Raw genomic sequence first — 24,265 nt, forward strand, 5'->3', positions numbered from 1 at the left:
AGGTTACGGTTTTTCCAGTGGTCATGTATGGATGTGAGAGTTGGACTATAAAGAAAGCTGAGAGCCGAAGAATTGATGCTTTTGAACTGTGGTGTTCAAGAAGCGTCTTGAGAGTCCCTTGGGCTACAAGGAGATCCAAGCAGTCCATCCTAAAGAAAATCAGTCCTGAATATTCATTGGAAAGACTGATACTGAGGCTGAAACTCCAATACTTTGGCCACCTGATGCGAAGAAATAACTCATTTGAAAAGATCCTGATGCTGGGAAAGATTGAAGGCAGGAGGAGAAGGGGACAACAGAGGATGAGATGGTTGGATGGCATCACCAAGTCTATGGACATGAGTTTGAATAAACTCTGGGACTTGGTGATGGACAGGGAGGCCTGGCGTTCTGCAGTCCATGGGGTCACAGAGCTGGACATGACTGAGCAACTGAACTGAACTGAAGTTAATCTCTAGGTCCATCCATGCTGCTGCAAATGGCATTATTTTATTCTATTTTATTTCAGAGTAATATTCCATTAATATTGCAGCTTTTAATATTTCATTGCATACATATACTACCTCTTCTTTGTCCATTCCTATGTTGATGGACATTTAGTTTACTGCCAAGTCTTGGCTACTGTAAATAGTTCTTTTATGAACACTAGTATGCGTGTATCTTTTCAATTAAAGTTTTCTCCAGATATATTCCTAGCAGTGGGATTCCTGGATCATATGGCAGCTCTAGTTTTATTTTTTTAAGGCATTTCCATATAGCTTTCCATAGTAGCTGTACCAATTTACAGTCCCATCAACAGTGTTTCCTCCACACCCTTCCAGCATTCACTATTTATAGACTTTTCTTATGGTGGCTATTCTGATTGGTGTGAGGTGGTACCTTATTATAGTTTTGATTTGCATTTCTCTAATAATTAGTGATTTTGAGTATTTTTTCATGTCTCTGTTGGCCATCTGTATGATAAGATCATTGTTTTTAATACGACCTTAATATTGACTTGTAAACCTACAGCCAATATTTTTTATAAAATGAGAATAAAGCAAGTATGCCAGGTATATCACTATTATTTTATAATATGGCTCTGGAAACTGTGACAAATGTAATACAAAATAAAAGTTAACATATGATCATTTGATCCTTCTCTTTACTTCTCCCATTGATTATTGAACAGACCTTTTCAATTGGATTCCTTCCCAGTGTGGAGGTGAACATTTTCAGCTTCATACGTGATCTCTTTAGCACACAAGGCCTTTCACTGCCTCTGCCCACCTTCTCTGGCCTCTTATCTCACCGTCCTCCCTCCCTTCATTCCAGTCTTGTATCAGCTCCTAGAAGTAAAACAAGTGCCTAGTACCTTAGCAACCATCATCCACTTTCTGCGAAGTCCACCCTCTTATCCTTTTCCTTCAAATTCAGTTGAAGTGCTACATCCTCTAGAAAACCTTTCATGACTTCCTCTAGTCATTATTTTTAGCCCCTATCCTAGATATTCATAGAATCTTGGGGGCACTGAGCTATGAAGACATGTATCATACTGTTCTGTAACCACTACCGTAATTGTCTGTTCACATCTACTAGAATACAAGTAGCAGATAAAACAACTGGGGAGATGAAGATGTAAAGGGGGCAATGGAGAAGAGTGTAAGAGAAAAATCTAACACGCATTCCGTTGGAAATCCAGGAAAAGAAGGCATCTAAATAGAAAGAAGCCTTTAGCTTTGAGATAATGAAGATTCCAAAATGTCTCTTCTAGAGCTAAAGAATGGCATTTAGAAATTTAGAATAGGCAAAAGGACACTACTTATCTACAACTTCAATTAGCCGAAGCACCAAGGGCCAAAGAAGGAAGGATAAAGAACAGTTTTTGCCCTTTCTCGTCTCTACCCTTCTTCTAGAGATGGAAAAAGTCTAGTCTTGGTTACTCTGAGACAAGATATATTAAGAGTAAAACACATGGTAAGCAGAGGAAAAAAATGGAAGCACACCTATCAACTCAGATTTCAGAGTCTGAGATATTAACGGCTTAAATGGAAAATGAACTTTAGGCGGAAAAAAAACAAAAGAGTAGTAAGAACCCTACAAAGTCTCCACGACGCCCTCCCCATGCTCTATTTCAGACATGGAGGAAAGCACAGGAACAAATTTCATCTGTTCTCACCTGTTAATACTTAACTCTAAAAAAATATATACAGAACACTGGCAGAAAGAAAAATAGACCTTAAAAATGTCAAGGCTAGAGGAATTTGGGTGGCCTTGATCCCACAAAAGGGAACAGGAATGCCCAATGGGCAAGAGACTAACAATTCTGCCCAGGGAGCATACATCGTTCGTTCACTCCGATCAATACGGGGAACCAGTTCTACCATCCGAGATAAGGTGCAGCTTACGGAAACTTGGATTTACACATTCTCTTCATAGTTACAGCGAAGTTGGGAGCAGAGGGAGGCAATTCCTATTTTCATCTTGTCTGTCCCTTTAACCAAGAGATGAAAAAATGTATCATCATTTTATGGATTCAGAAAAGTGCAAGTGTTAGTCGCTCAGTCGTGTCCGGCTCTTTGCGACCCTGTGGACTGTAGCCCACCAGTCTCTCCATGGGATATTCCAGGCAAGAATACTGGAGTGAGTTGCCATTCCCTTCACCAGGGGATCTTCCCAACCAGGGATTGAACCCAGGTCTCTTGCATTGCAAGTAGATTCTTTACCATCTGAGCCACTAGGGAAGCCCTTTTGTGCATTCAGAAAAGTGAAAGTAAAAGTTGTTTAGTCATGTCCGACTCTTTGCACCCCCATGGACTATACAGTCCATCAAATTCTCCAGGTCAGAATACTGGAATGGGTAGCCTTTCCCTTCTCCAGATCTTTTCAACCCAGGGATCGAACCCAGGTCTCCCACATTGCAAGAGGATTCTTTACCAGCTGAGCCACAAGGGAAACCCTTTATGCATTCAAAGACTGACCAATTCACTCCACAAATAACTGTGGGTACAGACTACAGTCTACAGCATGCTACAGTCCATGGTGTTGCAGAGTTGGACACGACTTAGTGACTGAACAACAACAGACTACATCAGGCACTCAGGAGGGCCTGGGAGAACAGGCATGATCCCTGGAACACAGAGCACACAACCTAACAAGAAGATAGTAAGAAGCAGGTACACTACCACCTCCATTTATAACCAGGAGGAAGCACCATATACAAAGGACCCACGAAAGCCAGCCAAAAACAAACCATACCTAAGATGAAACCCAAAGGAAGAATATACCACACAATGCAAAAGCATATTTGATGGTTAGGAGGCAAAATAGCTTTGCATATCTTAAGGAAATAAAAATTTAGAAAGGCTAGTGCAAAAAAAGCTGAAGAAGGGGGACAGGAGGGACCAGAGAGACGGAGTTGGAGAGATGAGGAAAGCTGGACCACCTGAGGCCCTACAAATCAGGTTCTTAAGTCTGACTTCTATTTTTAAAACATTAAGAGTTACTGGGAAGGGTTTTAAGCAAATAAGTCATTTGGCCATAACTGTATATTTTGAAAGCTCTTGGGCTGTGTAGTATGAAGAGTAATCTAAAAAGGAGATCAGTTAGGAAATGGCGAGGCTAATCAGGTCAACAGCAATGATCACAAGATAAAACAGAAACCAAAAAATACAGAAAATACTTAAGTATGATGACCAACAGTCCAGAACAGAAGGAATAACGATGTTTAGAAACAGCTCCCGGTCTGTTACACCTTAAATTAAATCAACTCTTGCAATTGTCCTACAGTTGCCTTAGTATCCTCTACCCAAAATCATTCCTGATTTCAGTCACCAAATAAACCTGCCTTCCCTACTATCCAAACGGTACCAACCAGCTCTCCAATGCAGTAACCATCTGGCATATGTGACTATTTAAATTAATTAAAATATATTTTAAAATGTATTTCCTCAGTAGCAACAGCTCCATTTCAAGTGCTGAATAATAAGAGATGTCCAGTGGCGCCTGAGTGCCTGTAACTGTCACGGAGCGTCTCCATCAGTGCAGAAAGATCCACTGGACAGTAATGGGCTGGTGGTGCACCCACACCTGCTGCTTCACCCCATAAGCCTACTGGGAATAACACAGCCATCTGAGAAGGCACCTCTGAAAGCAGACCCGCTAACCGTCTCAGACCCACACCTTGTGTATTAATGAGCTTCACAGTCTAGTGAAGAATCATGGTGTACAAACCATACGACAGACCCTGTGTTTTGGCTCATTAATCCCCACTATACTCTGAAGAAATAGAAAAGCAGCAGGCATCACCCATGTTTTATAGGTGAGGACACCAAGGCACAGAAACTAACCTGACTGAAGCTATAAAGGCAATAATGGAATCACAAATAAAAGCTGGAATCCCTAACACCCTGACCAGTGCTCCATCCGTTACAGTGGTCATGGCTGATTTAAGCAGCCATGAACAGGAACTATTCTGTTTTACCTGAACAAAGCAACCACCTGCTCTACCAAATGGATCGCTATCCCAAGAGGGTCATACCTGTTAGACATGTATATATGTATACATACACACAAACACACGACCTAGTCTAATACACGTGTGTGTAAAAAATTAAAAAAAAAAAAAAAACAGAAAAATTAAAAAAATAGAAAAGATGTGTTTTCTGAGTTTGCCCCAACCATCTTATCACATGTGATGAGAAATATAGGACATTAAAAACACCAAAACTAACAGCACCAAGGTATAGTAATTTCCTACATTATTATTTATCTTTCAACTATATTATATGATTCCCTATTTTTTAAAAAAATGAAACCTATAAGATCTGCATTTTGGAATCTTTATTCCCTTCTATAAACAGAGCAAGTCCTGACTTCTGTGTGCTACTTCCAAACCTGCAAAAGTAATGGGTAAACAGAGAGGCAATTCTTGCATTTTCATTCCAACTACTTCATTAACTAAAAAGAATAAAATAATATATAGGGAGACATGAACCAAGTTAGAGATTACAGATACAAAATCCACATACAGCATTTACTTGTGACACTCTTGACAACAGCAACTTTAAAATGCAGCTGCCAGCATTCACTGATGTGTCTCCGTTCTCCAATACTGGGAAACAATTTACCTGGAGGTTCACTTGAATGATTTGAAAAATCTAAGAAACAATTTGACTGCACTTGCCTAACATCTGAATTCTTACATATTTTAAATGTGGTTATACTAAATATTCAGGAAAAGAAGAAAAGGAATAGAAGATTTACAACAATTCTAAAGTACTAGGGAACATACAAAGTAGTTATTTACAGGCTTCTAATTCTTGCCTTATTAATAAGTATGAATCAATCTATATAAAAACTGAATGACTTTTTCCAGAAACTCGAAGCTTCCAAAATTAATCTGAAAACTGTTTCTGAATTAAGAGTATACCTCCCTTCAACACGTAAGAATTATAAAGGAAAAGGGCATGAATGCTGATTTTAAGTCTAGAATATATTGGCCACATTTAAATATAGTTGTGGGAAAAAAAAACAGTCATCAACTTAGGTAGTAAAGTCTCTGCTTCATCAAAGACCTTGTTTCAATAAAAAGTCAGCGGAAAAAAATAGGCTTTAAGGTGAACTACTTACACTGCCTCCCTGGAGGCGCCATAGGTGAGTAACAGCTTGACAATGTCCACATGCCCGTTCTTCACTGCGTCATGAAGAGGCGAGTCGTTCTGATACCCAGTGGTGTTCACCAATGCCTTGTGCTGGAGCAGCAACTCCACCACCTTCAGGTGCCCATGATTGCAGGCTTCATGCTGATTAAAGGAGAGTGAGAAGAGCAATGAGGAAGACCAATGAATAATATCATAACAAAGCCACACTTCAGAAAAATAATACGAACCTCTATCAGAAAACCAGTTCTTACCTAAATACTCATACAGACCATAAGTTATTGACAAAGTAAAAACTCTTAATAGTCTTTAAGGTAAGATAGGCTGCAATCAAGATTTATGCAATTCATGAAAAAAGATCTTTCTCATTTGAGCCTTGGGTCAAACGCTCTTTACTTGGAAGAAAAAGTAGCTTTAGTCCAATTACAGCTCCTAAATTGCTCTATAGCAAGAAATTAAAACAAGAGTGAAAAAAAAACATAGAAAATATTTCAAAACCAGATCATGCATAAAATCTGAAATCCTTCAAGGCTGAATAGTATTCACTAAATCAACTGCTTAGCCATAAGCTAAGTGGCATATATACACGTAAGCACGCAGCAAAGTGAATATCTTAGAATAAGAATTGGTGAGACAAGCCTCTAGTTGTGGAAGCTACAGATATTGTATGGCTGGTGTCAGTGACAAAAGATATAACACAGAGGAGGTACTCAGAAGGAACTTAATGAATGACATAACCGGTAACGGTGGAATGTTCAAAGATGCTTCACACTGCAAATCTTCCTTAGGTTTAATCATCTGCTAATGATGCCACTGTGTTGTACTCTAAGAAATCTCTGGCATAGCATGCCTTTAAGTACATACCTTCAAATCTTAATAGGCAAAACACCACACTGAATGCTTCTGGTCTATTTCTAAGAGAAAGGACTACAAATTAGGTCTCATGTCCCCTAAATTATTCACCAATTTTTATTAAAGTTTGCCTTAGTTGCTTAAAAGAAAAATTAACCTTTCTTTGAAAAGGTTAGCCAGACTGTGTGTGGAGTCCAAACAACAAAGTGACTCTAATCCAGAATAAACACTCCCAGCTTAAAAAATTGCAGGGAGAAGGCATTATAGACAAGTTTAAAACCTTTTTTGCACCTGGTCTAATGAGAATCTCTCCACTTCTTTGAATTTACAGTTCACAGAATAAGGGTATCCATCTCATCTCTTGATATTCTATGGTTGCATTCAAACCACATGCTAACTGTCCTAATGGTCCATATAGCAGTTGTTTCTATGTACTTGTGCCATTCTTTTTCCAGACTGTTCTTTACATTGTATTTTTAGCAATAAAAAGCAAAGACTTTAAAAATTATTTAATGTGAGCAAAGATTTCTACTACCTCTATGTGTCTGTAATTGGACAGGGTGTAAGTGAGGCCAAGACAGATCCTCAGTAACAGCCACTACCGTGTACTACATTCCTATACCCAGTTCTTGACTTCTTTATCCTGAAAATTGTGGTTCCAGTGACATGCAGTGCTGCAGAATAGAGCCTGATGTCTGTTGTTAGCAGTTAGCTTTCCATACATGTGGTAAATTCAATATAGTAGAACCAGACTCTTAAATCTAGAAGCAGTCAGTCAAAAGGTAGGCAATTTTTCACCTGTCACAACTGAAAAGCTAGATGAAACATGATGTTTACCCTTATTTGTTTATAACATGAGTTCTTCAGATTAAAAAGAGACTATATATATGGCAGAGGGGGATATATAGACACCTACATAACTATAATAACTATAAACCATAAACAGAAAGATAATAAAAAACAAACAAGAAGAAAAGTACCAATGGTGTCCATCCAGCATGGTCTTTAACATTTGGGTCGCTTCCACTTTGTAAGAGGTATTCAACAGAAGGGATGTCGCCCTAGTAGAACAATGAGAAAGTAAAATTAAAAATTATAAAGGAAAGAAAAAAGAAACTCATGATTTTGTATTTCTTTAAGATTTTGTCTTCTTCAAGATAAAATTTAAATCTGTTCTATGCCCATTGCTCATGAGTCAATAAATAATAAGTTACTCATTCATGGATTGTTCTGAGATACCAACTCAAACTTATGTAGTCCATCTCTGAACAGACTCCAATATCTCTGCAATTAGCAACCTGTATCAAAAGTCAAGTCAAAACACCAAGAACAGTAGCCAAAGTCCATCTGATCAGATGAAGTTTTTAAAGTCACCATTTTATTTGTGAAAAACATCCTTTTTGAACATACAAGAAAACGGCTTCTGATTATCATTTAAAACAAAATTAAAGCCAAGAGGGCATCTCGGTGAAGTGAATGTTAAACCCCAAACTGCTGCCTTATTCGTAGTTAATCTACTTATCCTTACAACATTAATTTAGTTTCAGTTCAGTTCAGTCGCTCAGTCCTGTCCAACCCTTTGCGACCCCATGAACAGCAGCACGCCAGGCTTCCCTGTCCATCACCAACTCCCGGAGTCCACCCAAACCGATATCCATTGAGTCAGTGATGCCATCCAACCGTTTCATCCTGTCGTCCCCACTCCTCCTGCCCTTAATCCTTCCCAGCATCAGGATCTTTTCAAATGAGTCAGCTCTTTGTATCAGGGGGTCAAAGTATTGGAGTTTCAGCTTCAACATCACTCCTTCCTAAGAACACCCAGGACTGATTTCCTTTAGGATGGACTGCTTGGATCTCTTGTAGTCCAAGGGACTCTCAAGAGTCTTCTCCAACACCACAGTTCAAAACCATCAATTCTTCAGCACTCAGCTTTCTTCACAGTCCAACTCTCACATCCATACATGACCACTGGAAAAACCATAGCCTTGACTAGATGGACCTTTGTAGACAAAGTAATATCTCTGCTTTTTAATATGCTGTCTAGGTTGGTCATAACCTTCCTTCCAGGAGTAAGCGTCCCTTAAATTCATGGCTGCAATCACCATCTGCAGTGATTTTGGAGCCGCCAAAAATAAAGTCAGCCACTGTATTCCCATCTATTTGCCATGAAGTGATGGGAGCAGATGCCATGATCTTAGTTTTCTGAATGTTGAGCTTTAAGCCAACTTTTTCACTCTCCACTTTCACTTTCATTAAGAGGCTCTTTAGTTCTTCTTGGCTTTCTGCCATAAGGGTGGTGTCATCTACATATCTGAGGTTATTGATATTTCTCCCAGCAATATGAATTCCAGCTTGTGCTTCGTCCAGCCCAGCATTTCTCATGATGTGGTCTGCATATAAGTTAAACAAGCAGGGTGACAATATACAGCCTTGACATACTCCTTTTCCTATTTGGAACCAGTCTGTTGTTCCATGTCCAGTTCTAACTGTTGCTTCCTGACCTGCATATAGGTTTCTCAAGAGGCAGGTAAGGTGGTCTGGTATTCCCATCTCTTGAAGAATTTTCCACAGTTTATTGTGATCCACACAGCCAAAGGCTTTGGCATAGTCAATAAAGCAAAAATAGATGTTTTTTCTGGAACTCTCTTGCTTTTTTGATGATCAAGAGTATGTTGGCAATTTGATCTGTGGTTCCTCTGCCTTTTCTAAAACCAGCTTGAACATCTGGAAGTTCACGGTTCATGTATTGCTGAAGCCTGGCTTGGAGAATTTTAAGCATTACTTTATTAGCGTAGGAGATGAGTGCAATTGTGCGGTAGTTTGAACATTCTTTGGCATTGCCTTTCTTTGGGATTGGAATGAAAACTGACCTTTTCCAGTCCTGTGGCCACTGCTGAGTTTTCCAAATTTGCTGGCAGATTGAGTACAGCACTTTCACAGCATCATCTTTCAAGATTTGAAGTAGCTCAACTGGAATTCCATCACCTCCACTAGCTTTGTTCGTAGTGATGCTTCCTAAGGCCCACAACTTCAAGTTCCAGGATGTCTGGCTCTATGTGAGTGTGAGGGATCACATTCACCTTATTTTCTCAAAGTTATTTTTCAGGCAAAGGCAAGGCTTATTTTCTCAAAAAAAAAAAAAGAAAGAAAGAAAGAAAAACTGACAGCTTACTCTGAAATGCTGAATAAATAAAAGTTACATGTGATAAAAACTACATACACCAATGTTGTGTTTCGAGAAGAGCTTCTTCAGGGAAAAGGAAATCTCTCTCCTACAACAAGCAGCCCCAACTCCTGTTGGGGCTATTCTGTATTGATTGGAAAATATAGAAGTCATTAAATCCCTTCAAAAGAGTAACATTTGCTTTTACTGGGCTGTTTCAGACTACCTCTCAAATACAGCAAATCTAAAATGGTAGCTTACTCAGTTTTCTAAAAACAAATCTTCATGCAATATATATTTTTAAGTCCCTAGATTACCAAAGAGACCTTAAATATTCAATGGGCCTAAAAAGCAAGCACTCTACATGTTTCAAATCAGTTGCGTCACGTCCATTAAAAAAATATTTCCCATAGTTCCTCAGAGGAGCAATTCTACACCTGTGGTACAAGTTAGCGTCCATTTAGCTACTTTTGCACTATGTTTAAGTCAGTTCCAAATGACTTCAGGAACATGTGTCAAGATACAAATTTGATTTTTTTTAAACAATCCCTTGAATACAGGGGCAGATGAACTGCCAGAACCACACACATTCCCAACCTTCAAAATGAAAGTATACACAAAAAATACACAAAAACCTTCTCAAAAATATCCTCAATCTAATTCTACACAGCAGTCACAAAAACATATTAAAGAAGCCTGTAAAATAATATAAACACACCTGTGCAATGGAAGAGTCATATGGAAGTCACATAGGCAATTAGAGCGACAATTTGGAAACTAAAAGCAGAATCTCTTTTAAAGTTGCTAGCCATCTATGGGGTCGCACAGAGTCGGACACGACTGAAGTGACTTAGGAGCAGCAGCAGCCGGTGGTACTTTTCTTTCAAGTCACTTCTTCATATTATCAAAGGTGTCTTCTGTTAACATGTTACCCCTAGACTACCCTGAAAACTATGAATAAAGCTAGTGCAGGTGATGGAATACCAGTTGAGCTATTTCAAATCCTAAAAGATGATGCTGTGAAAGTGCTGTACTCAATAGGCCAGCAAATTTGGAAAACTCAGCAGTGGCCACAGGACTGGAAAAGGTCAGTTTTCATTCCAATCCCAAAGAAAGGCAAGGCCAAAGAACGTTCAAACTACCACACAATTGCACTCATCTCACACACTAGTAAAGTAATGCTTAAAATTCTCCAAGCCAGGCTTCAGCAATACATGAACCGTGAACTTCCAGATATTCAAGCTGGTTTTAGAAAAGGCAGAGGAACCACAGATCAAATTGCCAACATCTGCTGTATCATCAAAAAAGCAAGAGAGTTCCAGAAAAACATCTATTACTGCTTTATTGACTATGCCAAAGCCTTTGGCTGTGTGGATCACAATAAACTGTGGAAAATTCTGAAGGAGATGGGAACACCAGACCACCTTACCTGCCTCTTGAGGAACCTGTATGCAGGTCAGGAAGCAACAGTTAGAACTGGACATGGAACAACAGACTGGTTCCAAATAGGAAAAGGAGTATGTCAAGGCTGTATATTGTCACCATGCTTATTTAACTTCTATGCAGAGTACATCATGAGAAATGCTGGGCTGGAGGAAGCACAAGCTGGAATCAAGACTGCCGGGAGAAATATCAATAACCTCAGATATGCAGATGACACCACCCTTATGGCAGAAAGCCAAGAAGAACTAAAGAGCCTCTTAATGAAAGTGAAAGAGGAGAGTGAAAAAGTTGGCTTAAAGCTCAACATTCAGAAAACGAAGATAATAGCATCTGCTCCCATCACTTCATGCCAAATAGATGGGGAAACAGTGGATGACTTAATTTTGGGGGGCTCCAAAAATCACTACAGATAGTGATTGCAGCCATGAAATTAAAAGACGCTTACTCCTTGCAAGGAAAGTTATGACCAACCTAGACAGCATATTAAAAAACAGAGACATTACTTTGCAGCAAAGGTCCATCTAGTCAAGGCTATGGTTTTTCCAGTGGTCATGTATGGATGTGAGAGTTGGACTGTGAAGAAAGCTGAGTGCCAAAACATTGATGCTTTTGAACTGTGGTGTTGGAGAAGACTCTTGAGAGTCCTTTGGACTGCTAGGAGATCCAAGCTGTCCATTCTAAAGGAGATCAGTCCTGGGTGTCCATTGTTGTTGAAGCTGAAACTCCAATACTTTAGCCACCTGATGCAAAGAGCTGACTCATCTGAAAAGACCCTGATGCTGGGAAAGATTGAGGGCAGGAGGAGAAGCGGACATCAGAAGATGAGATGGTTGGATGGCATCACCGACTCAATGGACTTGAGTTTGTGTAAACTCTGGAAGTTGGTGATGGACATGGAGGCCTGGCATGCTGCGGTTCATGGGGTCGCAAAGAGTCGAACACAACTGAGCGACTGAACTGAACTGAACCCTGAAATGTATAGCTGATTTGCAAACTGCTTGTTTTTTATACTCAATCTGTATTTTCCTCCCTAGTTCTGAAAATTTGTCATATTTTCTTCTTCTCCTTTACGTAGATGTAATGTCATGCACATAAATAAAATTATGGTAATTAGATAGGGTCCACAGTAAGGGGGTAAGCTTGAACCAATATATAGTTTCCAGGAAATAAATTAACTTCTGCGTCTGATTTCTTGGAATTACTTTAAAACAGAAATCTCTCAAACAGAATATTTTCTAAGTAATAAGAACTCACTTCTAGGCTTTTCACAACTTACAAGAATAATTGAGATTCTCTTAAACCACAGAAGGAAGAAAAATCAGAGGAAACAGTATTTACCAAAGCTTATAAAAATTTTTAAACAGACTTGATGCTTTCAAATAATACCTTAAAGGGAACATGTGTCACACTGAATCTTCTTATTGCTAACCTTTCATTCAAAGGAAATATTCTTCACATATTCATGCATATGGCATCAATATAAGTTAACTTTTCAAAAACAAATACACTCACACACAAACAAAACTTTTTTCTTATAAAGGTAAGCTTTTTAGAATAAATATCTGTATAAAAATAGTACAGGACAGTACAGTTAAGTACAATAATAATGACCTACCCAAGGTGGCACTGGTTGTAAAGAAACTGCCTGCCAATGCGATAGATGCAAGAGATGTGGGTTCAATACCTGGGTCGGAAAAATTCCCTGGAGTACGAAATGGCAAACCACTCCAGTAATTTTAGCTGGAGAATCCCATGGCCAGAGAAGCCTGGTGGGCTACTGTCCATGTGGTCACAAAGAGTCGGACATGACTGAGTACTTACACACAGCAACAGCCAAAACGGTTAGGTTTTTACACATAAATGAACTAACCAGGTACCTAAAATTTCTCCTTTTAGCAATTAAGTACTGTTGTTGCCAGCTTGAAGATAGAGGAAAAGGGCTACATACCTAGGAATGTGAGTCTCTAGAACCTGAGAACAGCTCTTAGCTATAAGCCAGCAAGAAAACAGGATCTCAGTCCTACAACCACAAGCAAGTATACAGTTCCTGCGAATAACCCAGATAAGCAAGGAAATGGGTTCTCTCTTAATACCTCCAGAAAATAACACAGCTGATAAACTGATTATAGTCTGGTGAGACTCATACCAGACTCTGACCTAGAAAGCTGTAAGAAAATTAATTTGCCTTGTTTAATTCACTAAATTTGTGGTTACTAGCTATGACAGCAACAGGAAGCTATTTCAAATGGCTAGGACAAGAAAACACAAGTAACTTCCACTAGGGTGATAGCTATGGCCAACAAAGGTGCCCGGAAGTAGGTATGCGGCAAGATATTACAGAATTTTAGTAATGATGTGGCCAAGCTCAAAGGTCCTTCTGTAAAGCCATCACTGTAGCAAGGGATGCTACCAGCCCAACAGAAGAGGAGAACTACTATGGATTCTCGGACCTCAGCACACCCACCAGGTGTACACAGTGCAGCAGTGCACTCTGAGAATCCGAGGGAAACAAGGAAAACGTGGGCACTGCACTATTACAAGATGTTCCTGGAGAAAATAACAACAACAACAACCAAATCTATCTCTGACAGCAAAAAACTTCATCTGTTCTGTCGACCTGCAACGTCATCAGATCTGTATTCATCACTCAGTTGCTGTAACTCTTTCCTTTTCCCTGCTCTTTGTTCCATGTTATAGTATAGCTGACCCTTGAGTAACACAGATTTGAACTGCATGCGTCCACTTAAACACACATTTTTTTCAATAAATATACTGGAAAAATTTTCAAAGTTCGTGACATTTTGAAAGAACTTGCAGACCCACCAGGTAGCAAAGAACTGTGGAAAAAACTAAGAAAAGTTATGTATGTCATGAATGCATAAAATATATGTAGATAACAGTTGATCCTTACCCTGATCTATGGTGATATTTAAATTAAATTAATCATGCATTAGTATTCTTACACTTTTATAACTTTGCTCTCAAAGAACTACACTACCATTCAAGATGCCTCTCTGTACAGTATGCCTCTCCCTTGCAACTGGAGAAACTGCACATCAGTCTATCATCACAGGTAAGTCATTTTTTAAAAAATGTAACAATATTTCCAATAGAGTATTATGAGTATGACACTGTGGGCCATAAAAATCTTATGATTCACTTACAGAGTATAGGCCTGGCTACAGTGATGCAACTGTATCAATTACACTTGTCTACCATAAAGCAATCACATTGATGCTTCACTATCAATGCATGAATCATTATACCTGTTAATAAATATGAATTTTTCACAATATCTTTTCATTTTTGATGTCTAGTGTTAGTACTGCATATACCAAGTAAACTATTTTATATCGTACAAGACAGCACTGATGTATGTACTGACTATTCATCTCATAAACAGACAACATAAACCAATGTTACTTTGTATTGTATAAAAGCAGTACAGTATCATAAATGTTTTCCTTATGATTTTCTTAATTAATACTTATCTCTAGCTTCCTTGGGATTCTCTTATGGTTCAGCTTGTAAAGAATCCGCCTGCAATGTGGGAGACCTGGGTTCAATCCCTGGGTTGGGAAGATGCCCTGGAGAAGGGAATGGCTAACCACTCCAGTATTCTGGCCTGGAGAATTCCATGGACTGTTTAGTCCACAGGGTCGCAAAGATCAGACACGACTGACCACCTTTCACTTCTAGCTTCCTTTATTGTAAGAATACAGTATATAATACTTATAATATAGAAAATATCTATTCATTGGCTTTTTATATTACCAGTAAGGGCTTCTGGTCAATAGATGGCTATTGCCGAGAGGAGCTACCCCACGTTCGAGGTCAGGGGCAGAAGCCGGGAGGACCCCATGCCTGAAGGGCACGGCCAAGAGGAGTTACCCACGTCCGAGGTCAGGGGCAGCGGCCGAGAGTGCCAGGCTGCGATGATGCAGGAACGGCAGAGAGGAGCTACCCCACGTCCGAGGTCGGGGGGGCGGCCGAGAGGAACTACCCATGCCCCCACACCCGATACGAGGGGCGGCGGCCGGAAGGACCAACCCCACGCCCAAGAAGCCCTGGCTGCGAAGGCGCAGGAGGGGCTAGAGGAGCTATCCCACGTTGAAGGTCAGGAAGGGCAACGGTGAGGAGATAACCCTCGTCCAAGGTAAGGACCAGCGGCTGCGCTTTGCTGGAGCAGCCGTGAAGAGATACCCCACGCCCAAGGTAAGAGAAACCCAAGTAAGACGGTAGGTGTTGCAAGAGGGCATCAGAGGGCAGACACACTGAAACCATACTCACAGAAAACTAGTCAATCTAATCAAACTAGGACCACAGCCTTGTCTAACTCAATGAAACTAAGCCATGCCCGTGGGGCAACCCAAGACCGGCGGGTCATGGTGGAGAGATCCGACAGAATGTGGTCCACTGGAGAAGGGAATGGCAAACCACTTCAGTATTCTTGCCTTAGGAACCCCATCAACAGTATGAAAAGGCAAAATGATAGGATACTGAAAGAGGAACTCCCCAGGTCAGTAGGTGCCCAATATGCTGCTGGAGATCAGTGGAGAAATAACTCCAGAAAGAATGAAGGGATGGAGCCAAAGCAAAAACAATACCCAGTTGTGGATGTGACTGGTGATAGAAGCAAGGTCCAATGCTGTAAAGAGCAATACTGCATAGGAACCTGGAATGTCAGGTCCATGAATCAAGGCAAATTGGAAGTGGTCAAACAAGAGATGGCAAGAGTGAATGTTGACATTCTAGGAATCAGGGAACTAAAATGGACTGGAATGGGTGAATTTAACTCAGATGACCATTATATCTACTACTGCAGGCAGGAATCCCTCAGAAGAAATGGAGTAGCCATCATGGTCAACAAGAGTCTGAAATGCAGTACTTGGATGCAATCTCAAAAACGACAGAATGGTCTCTGTTCATTTCCAAGGCAAACCATTCAACATCACAGTAATCCAAGTCTATGCCCCAACCAGTAACGCTGAACAAGCTTAAGTTGAACGGTTCTATGAAGACCTACAAGACCTTTTAGAACTAACACCCAAAAAAGATGTCCTTTTCATTATAGGGGACTGGAAAGCAAAAGTAGGAAGTCAAGAAACACCTGGAGTAACAGCCAAATTTGGCCTTGGGATACGGAATGAAGCAGGGCAAAGACTAATAGAGTTTTGCCAAGAAAATGCACTGGTCATAACAAACACCCTCTTCCAACAACACAAGAGAAGACTCTATACATGGACATCACCAGATGGTCAACACCGAAATCAGATTGATTATATTCTTTGCAGCCAAAGATGGAGAAGCTCTATACAGTCAGCAAAAACAAGACCAGGAGCTGACTGTGGCTCAGATCATGAACTGCTTATTGCCAAATTCAGACTTAAATTGAAGAAAGCAGGGAAAACCAGTAGACCATTCAGATATGACCGAAATCAAATCCCTTATGATTATACAGTGGAAGTGAGAAATAGATTTATGGGCCTATATCTGATAGAGTGCCTGATGAACTATGGAATGAGGTTCGTGACATTGTACAGGAGTCAGGGATCAAGACCATCCCCATGGACAAAAAATGCAAAAAAGCAAAATGGCTGTCTGGGGAGGCCTTACAAATAGCTGTGAAAAGAAGGGAAGCAAAAAGCAAAGGAGAAAAGGAAAGATATAAGCATCTGAATGCAGAGTTCCAAAGAATAGCAAGAAGAGATAAGAAAGCCTTCTTCAGCAATCAATGCAAAGAAATAGAGGAAAACAACAGAATGGGAAAGACTAGAGATCTCCTCAAGAAAATTAGAGATATCAAGGGAATATTTCATGCAAAGATGGGCTCGATAAAGGACAGAAATGGTATGGACCTAACAGAAGCAGAAGCTATTAAGAAGAGATGGCAAGAATACACAGAAGAACTGTACAAAAAAGATCTTCACGACCCAGATAATCATGATGGTGTGATCACTAACCTAGAGCCAGACATCCTGGAATGTGAAGTCAAGTGGGCCTTAGAAAGGACCACTATGAACAAAGCTAGTGGAGGTGATGGAATTCCAGTTGAGCTATTTCAAATCCTGAAAGATGATGCTGTGCAAGTGCCGCACTCAATATGCCAGCAAATTTGGAAAACTCAGCAGTGGCCACAGGACTGGAAAAGGTCAGTTTTCATTCCAATCCCAAAGAAAGGCAATGCCAAAAAATGCTCAAACTACCGCACAATTGCACTCATCTCACACGCTAGTAAAGTAATGCTCAAAATCTCCAAGCCAAGCTTCAGCAATATGTGAACAGTGAACCTCCTGATGTTCAAGCTGGTTTTAGAAAAGGCAGAGGAACCACAGATCAAATTGCCAACATCTGCTGGATCATGGAAAAAGCAAGAGAGTTCCAGAAAAACATCTATTTCTGCTTTATTGACTATGCCAAAGCCTTTGACTGTGTGGATCACAATAAACTGTGGAAAATTCTGAAAGAGATAGGAATACCAGACCACCTGATCTTCCTCTTGAGAAATTTGTATGCATTTTTTGTATGCACTGGTCAGGAAGCAACAGTTAGAACTGGACATGGTACAACAGACTGGTTCCAAATAGGAAAAGGAGTAAATCAAAGCTGTATATTGTCACCCTACTTATTTAACTTATATGCAGAGTACATCATGAGAAATGCTGGAGTGGAAGAAGTACAAGCTGGAATCAAGATTGCCGGGAGAAATATCAATAACCTCAGATATGCAGATGACACCACCCTTCTGGCAGAAAGTGAAGAGGAACTAAAAAAAGCCTCTTGATGAAAGTGAAAGAGGACAGTGAAACAGTTGGCTTAAAGCTCAACATTCAGAAAATGAAGATTATGGCATCTGGTCCCATCACTTCATGGGAAATAGACGGGGAAACAGTGGAAACAGTGTCAGACTTTATTTTTCTGGGCTCCAAAATCATTGCAGATGGTGACTGAAGCCATGAAATGAAAAGACGCTTACTCCTTGGAAGGAAAGTTATGACCAATCTAGATAGCATATTGAAAAGCAGAGACATTACTGTGCCAACAAAGGTCCGTCTAGTCAAGGCTATGGTTTTTCCTGTGGTCATGTATGGATGTGAGAGTTGGACTGTGAAGAAGGCTGAACGCCGAAGAATTGATGCTTTTGAACTGTGGTGTTGGAGAAAACTCTTGAGAATCCCTTGCACTGCAAGGAGATCCAACCAGTCCATTCTGAAGGAGATCAGCCCTGGGTGTTCTTTGGAAGGAATGATGCTAAAGCTGAAACTCCAGTACTTTGGCCACCTCATGCGAAGTGTTGACTCATTGGAAAAGACTCTGATGCTGGGAGGGATTGGAGGCAGGAGGAGAAGGAGACAACAGAGGATGAGATGGCTGGATGGCATCACTGACTCGATGGACGTGAGTCTGAGTGAGGTCCGGGAGTTGGTGATGGACAGGGAGGCCTGGCATACTGCGATTCATGGGGTCACAAAGAGTAGGACATGACTGAGCGACTGAACTGAACTGAACTTTTTAAAGAATCCAAAGTTATACGTGGATTTTGACTGTGTGGAGGTCAGCCCTGCTAACCTCTGCCTTGTTCAAGGGTCAACTGCAGTTTTAACTTTAGAGTCACCTCAAATCCTTTTCTGAAGTAGGTGGATAGAAAGCATAAACAAGACAGCGGAACCGCAGCAATCAGTTTTCAAGTATGCACGGATTATTCATTCTGGGTTGCAAACAAAAAAATCAAGATAGTAAGTGAAATGAATACTATTTATAAAAAGGTAAATATACTGATAAATTCTTTGATTTTTCTTCAAGTATTTGTTTTGACTATTAAAATCAATCTGAGATGGGAGCATACATTTTACTTATAAAAAATTTTTCAAAGAACATTACTGTTAAATAGGTATTTAAAAAACAATAGAAATCAAATAACTTTTCTTAAAGGTATTGTATCAGAATCTGCCAGTGAGTGACAAAACAGTATCTAATAAGTTGGAGAGAATCAAAATTCTAGTTCTGGCATTACAATTTCTAAGTAAAATGACAATCTGACAAAACTTGCATTGAAGCAATCTCGAACATTATCAATGGAGAAAATTCACCAAGGCAGCATCATGCCACCATATTTTCCTGTGATGCTTTTGAACTGTGGTATTCGAGAAGACTCTTGAGAGTCCCTTGGACTGCAAGGAGATCCAACCAGTGCATCCTGAAGGAGACCAGCCCTGGGATTTCTTTGGAAGGAATGATGCTAAAGCTGAAACTCCAGTACTTTGGCCACCTCATGTGAAGAGTTGACTCATTGGAAAAGACTCTGATGCTGGAGGGATTGGGGGCAGGAGGAGAAGGGGAAGGCAGAGGATGAGATGGCTAGATGGCATCACTGACTCGAAGGACATGAGTCTGAGTGAACTCCAGGAGTTGGTGATGGACAGGGAGGCCTGGCGTGCTGCGATTCATGGGATTGCAAAGAGTCGGACAGGACTGAGCGACTGATCTGATCTGATCTGATCTGAAGATTCCCCTGGGCTTTTTTCTATGGCCCATGTTGAGCATAGATAAACTATGGCCTGAAGGCTCGACAGCCAATTTTGTGTACAGAGCTTTACTGGTTTATGATATTGTCTATGACTACTCTGGCACTAAAATAGAATTGAATAGTTAAAACCATATTACTGCAGAGCTGAAAATATTCACTTTAATTTCCCCTTTAATAAAGAGTTTGACAAGCCACGGCTTGGACTAGGTCCTAGAGATCCCCACTAATAAAGATAAATAATTCTTATGATTGAAAGAAAAATTCTCTACCAAAGTAAGTGAATGCTTAACTAGTGGTCAGAAAATAATTCCCAGAAAGCAGAATGTAGAAACTAAAGCAGTCTACATTCATATACTAGCTAGAAAAATGAACAAAAGACATTGATTACTACACTAGCTACTTATATCTATGAAGCATTAATAACACTATAATGTTAATACTGTTGTACCTAATACACACATGAACACACATACACACATATATATAAATAAAACAAAGAAGACAAAAAATAAAGTCTGATATTTTAAAACCATACCTTGCAAAAAGCAGACTAAAATGGAACTAGAGCTAACTCCAAAAATTCAAGTTGTTCAAAGTATATGGACTGCCTAGAAAATAGTCATCTTACAGGGGAACCAGACAAAGAGCATTCTACATTCATCATTTATTAGAAGATAAACAAGAAATGAAAACCATTAGAAGAAACTCATTTTTGTGTTTTTCCCTTTCTACACAGAAAGAATATATCCGGACTTGGCCTACTCCATGTTCCTCCCAAACATTTTATGACTCTCACCACCTTCATGCTCATGGGTCTCGAAGGGTTATTTCCAGATCTCCCAAAGTTCTCTACCCACGCAAAAGACCTCAGTTTCCCAGTGAATTTACTGTAAGATTAAAAAAAAAAAGCTATCTTAAATTCAGTACTAATCTTCCCTATATTATCATTTCATAACACCTGCATGAATTCACAAACCAAAGTCTAAAAAGCTGGGGCTAAGTGCTCCCTCTATGTCCAGCACTTGTGTCAATTTCAAAGAGTAACCACTGCAAGTATGCCTCATGCTCAGCAAAAGAGGTAGCTTCCAAAAAACAAATATTGCCACTTCCGAGGTACAGAGGCGATAAACAGACATAACTCAAAGAATGGGCTATTGAAAGGAAGAGGCTGGCTGTGGGGCCCAGAGAAGTCCCTCTGTGGTGAACCACACTCAAATTTCCAGTCACTGGAGGAATGTTACAGGCCATGTAGTGAGACCTTCCGGACTCTGCACGCACCCGCCAGGAGGGTCAAACATACAGAAGCTCATGCCTTCTCGAACTGCCCTGAGCTCAGAAGCTGGGTAAAAGACATGTTGCCAGCAGTAAACTTGGCAATGGTGTGTCTATATCCATAAAGCATGAGAAGAATGGGTAAAAAAAATGGTGAAAACTGAACAAACCATTGAAAGTGAAAGTGAAAGTTGCTCAGTCATGTCCAACTCTTTGTGACCCCATGGACTACATAGTCCATGGAATTCTCCAGGCCAGAATACTGGAGCAGGTAGCCTTTTCCTTCACCAGGGGATCTTCCGGACCCAAGAATTCAAGCAGGGTCTCCTGCATTTCAGGCGGATTCTTTACCAACTGAGCTATGCTGCTGCTGCTGCTAAGTCGCTTCAGTCGTGTCTGACTCTGTGCGACCCCATAGACGGAAGCCCACCAGGCTCCCTCGTCCTTGGGATTCTCCAGGCAAGAACACTGGAGCGGGTTGCCATTTCCTTCTCCAATGCAGAAAAGTGAAAAGTGAAAGGGAAGTCGCTCAGTCGTGTCTGACTCTTAGTGACCCCGTGGACTACAGCCTATCAGGCTCCTCTATCCATGGGATTTTCCAGGCAAGAGTACTGGAGTGGGGTGCCATTGCCTTCTCCGACTGAGCTATGAGGGAAGCCCAAACAAAATCATTATGGAATAGAAAAAAACAAAAGCACTTGGCAAAGTTGAAGCTGAAATATGGAAATACTGGTTTTCTCCTGCAAGGTCACAGTCCTCTGGCCCAGGGACCCTGCTTGAGGTAGGGTTCAAGTCCCTATCAATTCTTGCTTCCCCGGTTCACAGGAAGTACCACTTATGGTCAGGTTAATTCGCCTAGTAATCATGTCATTTTTCACAAACTCCAAAGAAACCATTTTATACTGGGTCTCATTGTGAAGCTGTATTTCACAGTAAGCATCCTACCTTAATTGAAGCAATATGGAGCAAAGTCTCTCCTCGATGATTTCTCTTCACAGCTGTATGGCTAATGGGCCACAGCTTTGTTGCTGAAGGGCTACACATCATTCGTCTGTAACTTGGACTGTTCAGTGTAGAAGGCGGTGTACCTGGTGAAAGGCTAATGGATTCATCCAATATAGTACGGCTATTCCTACTTAATGTGTCACCAACTTTAAGTTTGTTTGAAGGTGGTGAAGAACAGCCAAGCAATGGCATGTTTTCTAAGAGCACTGTTTGCTTAACAGAGTTTCCACCAGTGCTCTGACTGCTGCTTCTGCATCTCTTAGAAACAGGACTGGAAATTCTGTTGTGACGCCCACGCTTCCCATTACGACCTGATGGCAAAGATTTCTTGGACGGAAGATAGTTTGCAGAGACTGTCTTCTCAGGAGTCACTACTTCATTCTTGCTCTCAATTTCTGGAGACTCTATATGCTCAGCCAATGGTAAAAAGACTTCATCTAAGCATTCAGATTCTGTTACAGACCCACTTGCTAGTAAGTCTATTTCACCATTTATCTGCAGGTTAGCAATCACAGATGGTTGGCTACAGAAGGATACCAGCTTTTCCTTACTTTCCCCTTTGCAGTCAAGGTCACCATCTTCCTTTTCTGCCTCTAAATTCCATTTTCGGTTGACTTCAGCTAACGTTTTCTTTTTCTGTTTTTTTCTAGATCTTGTGGAAGGCTTCTTAGGTCCCTCAGAAACCTCCACTGGAGGGCTCGGAGAGACAAATTCGTACATGGAGGTCTGCTGAGCATTTTCATCATTTTTCACAGAAGGCTGGGTTTGCACTGAAAGTTTACTCACAGTATATCTGACTTTCTTACTTCGAGGACTAAACCACATTTTTATTGAATTCTTCTTACTTTGTGCATCATTAAATAAACTCTTCCTAGATGTTTTTTCTTTCAAATCTGATAGGAAAAAGGAAAAGAAATTTGTTACATGAACTTAATCTCTCCCATCCTGAGCTCCCAAAGAACTGTGTTGATAGTTCTCCTAAGGTGTATCACCTTTTATTTGTGTACCTCTTCCTTCCTTCCCAGATTATGAAAGCAGATATTCTCATTCAACAAATATTTAGAGTCCTATCTGATTTTAGACCATGTTCTAGAAACTTATATTCCACTGGGAAAGACAAAATATACAAACAAATAATTAGAATATACAGTCTGCTGTATGGAAGCATAGCCATGGGGAAAAGCTATATTAAATAAACAGATTAACAGGTGAGACTTTTAATAAACAATAGTCAAAAAAAATTAAGACTTATTAGCTGGGGAGGGAATAAAGTCAAGAAAAAAAAAACAGACGTATTAGCCGATGCTTAATTTTAAAAGAGGACTTTTGAAAATTAATCAATATAATTCACTATAAAACAAACTAAAAAGAAAAACAAGTGGTTTTTCTCAAAAGATATAGAAAAATATATACACTGGCCAAATCCAGTATCCATTCATTATTTTTAAAAAGGCTCAGCATCAGGGATAGAAGGAAACTTCTTCAACCTGCTAAGGACATCTACAAAACTACACACCGCTAGTGCCATCCTTAATGAAGAAAACCTGGACTACTATTTTGTTCCTATTATCTTGTTTCTGTCATCAAGACAAGGCAAAGATGTCCACTCTCATCATTCCTATTCTACATCACACTGAAGTCTTGGATAGCACACCAAGGTTAAGAAAAAGATAAAAATCACATGAATTAGAAGATATAAAAATGTATCTGCTCAAAGCTAACTTGATTAGCTATATAGAATATCCCAAAGAATCTCTTAAAAAAAAACAAGTGACTGTTCAAGGTCATAAAATACAAAATCAATATACCAAATTCAATTGCAACTGTATTTCTATATACTAAAAATGAACATATGTAAACTACCAGACAATGCAAATTCTTGTTGGCAATGTTAAAGACTTCAACTATGCTAACAGCCAAAGAAAACCACGAAAATGTTTTATATCAATCAGGTGGCATGACTTGGCTGGAGTGTGGGAGAATAGGTTGGAAGAGGGCAAGAGTGGATGCAAGACTAATCGCTAAGAGGCAAAGTAGTAATATAAGTAGAAGATAACAGCCTAGTGAGGTGATAGTAGAGAAAGAAGTAGAATCATTTGAAAAATATTTAGGAGATAAGATTTACAGGATTTGGGGATGAAATGAAGAAAGAAGAAGGTGACAAAAACAATGCATATGTTTCTGGCTTATAGCACTGGATGCACCTAGAGTAAAAACACTCATGCTGGCAGGGACAATCTGCTCAGGCCCCCGAGCACACCAACATGCTCCTGTGGGGTGTCCCAAGAAGGCCAGGCCCTGGATGCTTTTTACCCAGGCCATTTCTCAGGACTGTGTGTGCAGCAAGCAACCCTGAGGGAGCAG

General features: G+C 40.1%; 1 protein-coding gene across 1 annotated transcript in view; it reads right to left on the minus strand.

The window, feature by feature from the left end:
• Positions 1-24,265, minus strand: part of BARD1 (BRCA1 associated RING domain 1) — a 92,682-nt gene that overhangs the window by 38,813 nt on the left and 29,604 nt on the right. The window contains exons 4-6 of the mRNA XM_070771756.1: positions 21,842-22,794; positions 7,472-7,552; positions 5,611-5,783 (exon numbers count right to left, since the gene is read on the minus strand). Of these exons, the coding sequence (XP_070627857.1) occupies positions 5,611-5,783; positions 7,472-7,552; positions 21,842-22,794 (1,207 nt within the window). The remainder of the gene's footprint in view (positions 1-5,610; positions 5,784-7,471; positions 7,553-21,841; positions 22,795-24,265) is intronic.

Source organism: Bos indicus, chromosome 2 (genome assembly GCF_029378745.1).
Source record: "Bos indicus isolate NIAB-ARS_2022 breed Sahiwal x Tharparkar chromosome 2, NIAB-ARS_B.indTharparkar_mat_pri_1.0, whole genome shotgun sequence".
Classification (NCBI taxonomy): Eukaryota; Metazoa; Chordata; class Mammalia; order Artiodactyla; family Bovidae; genus Bos; species Bos indicus.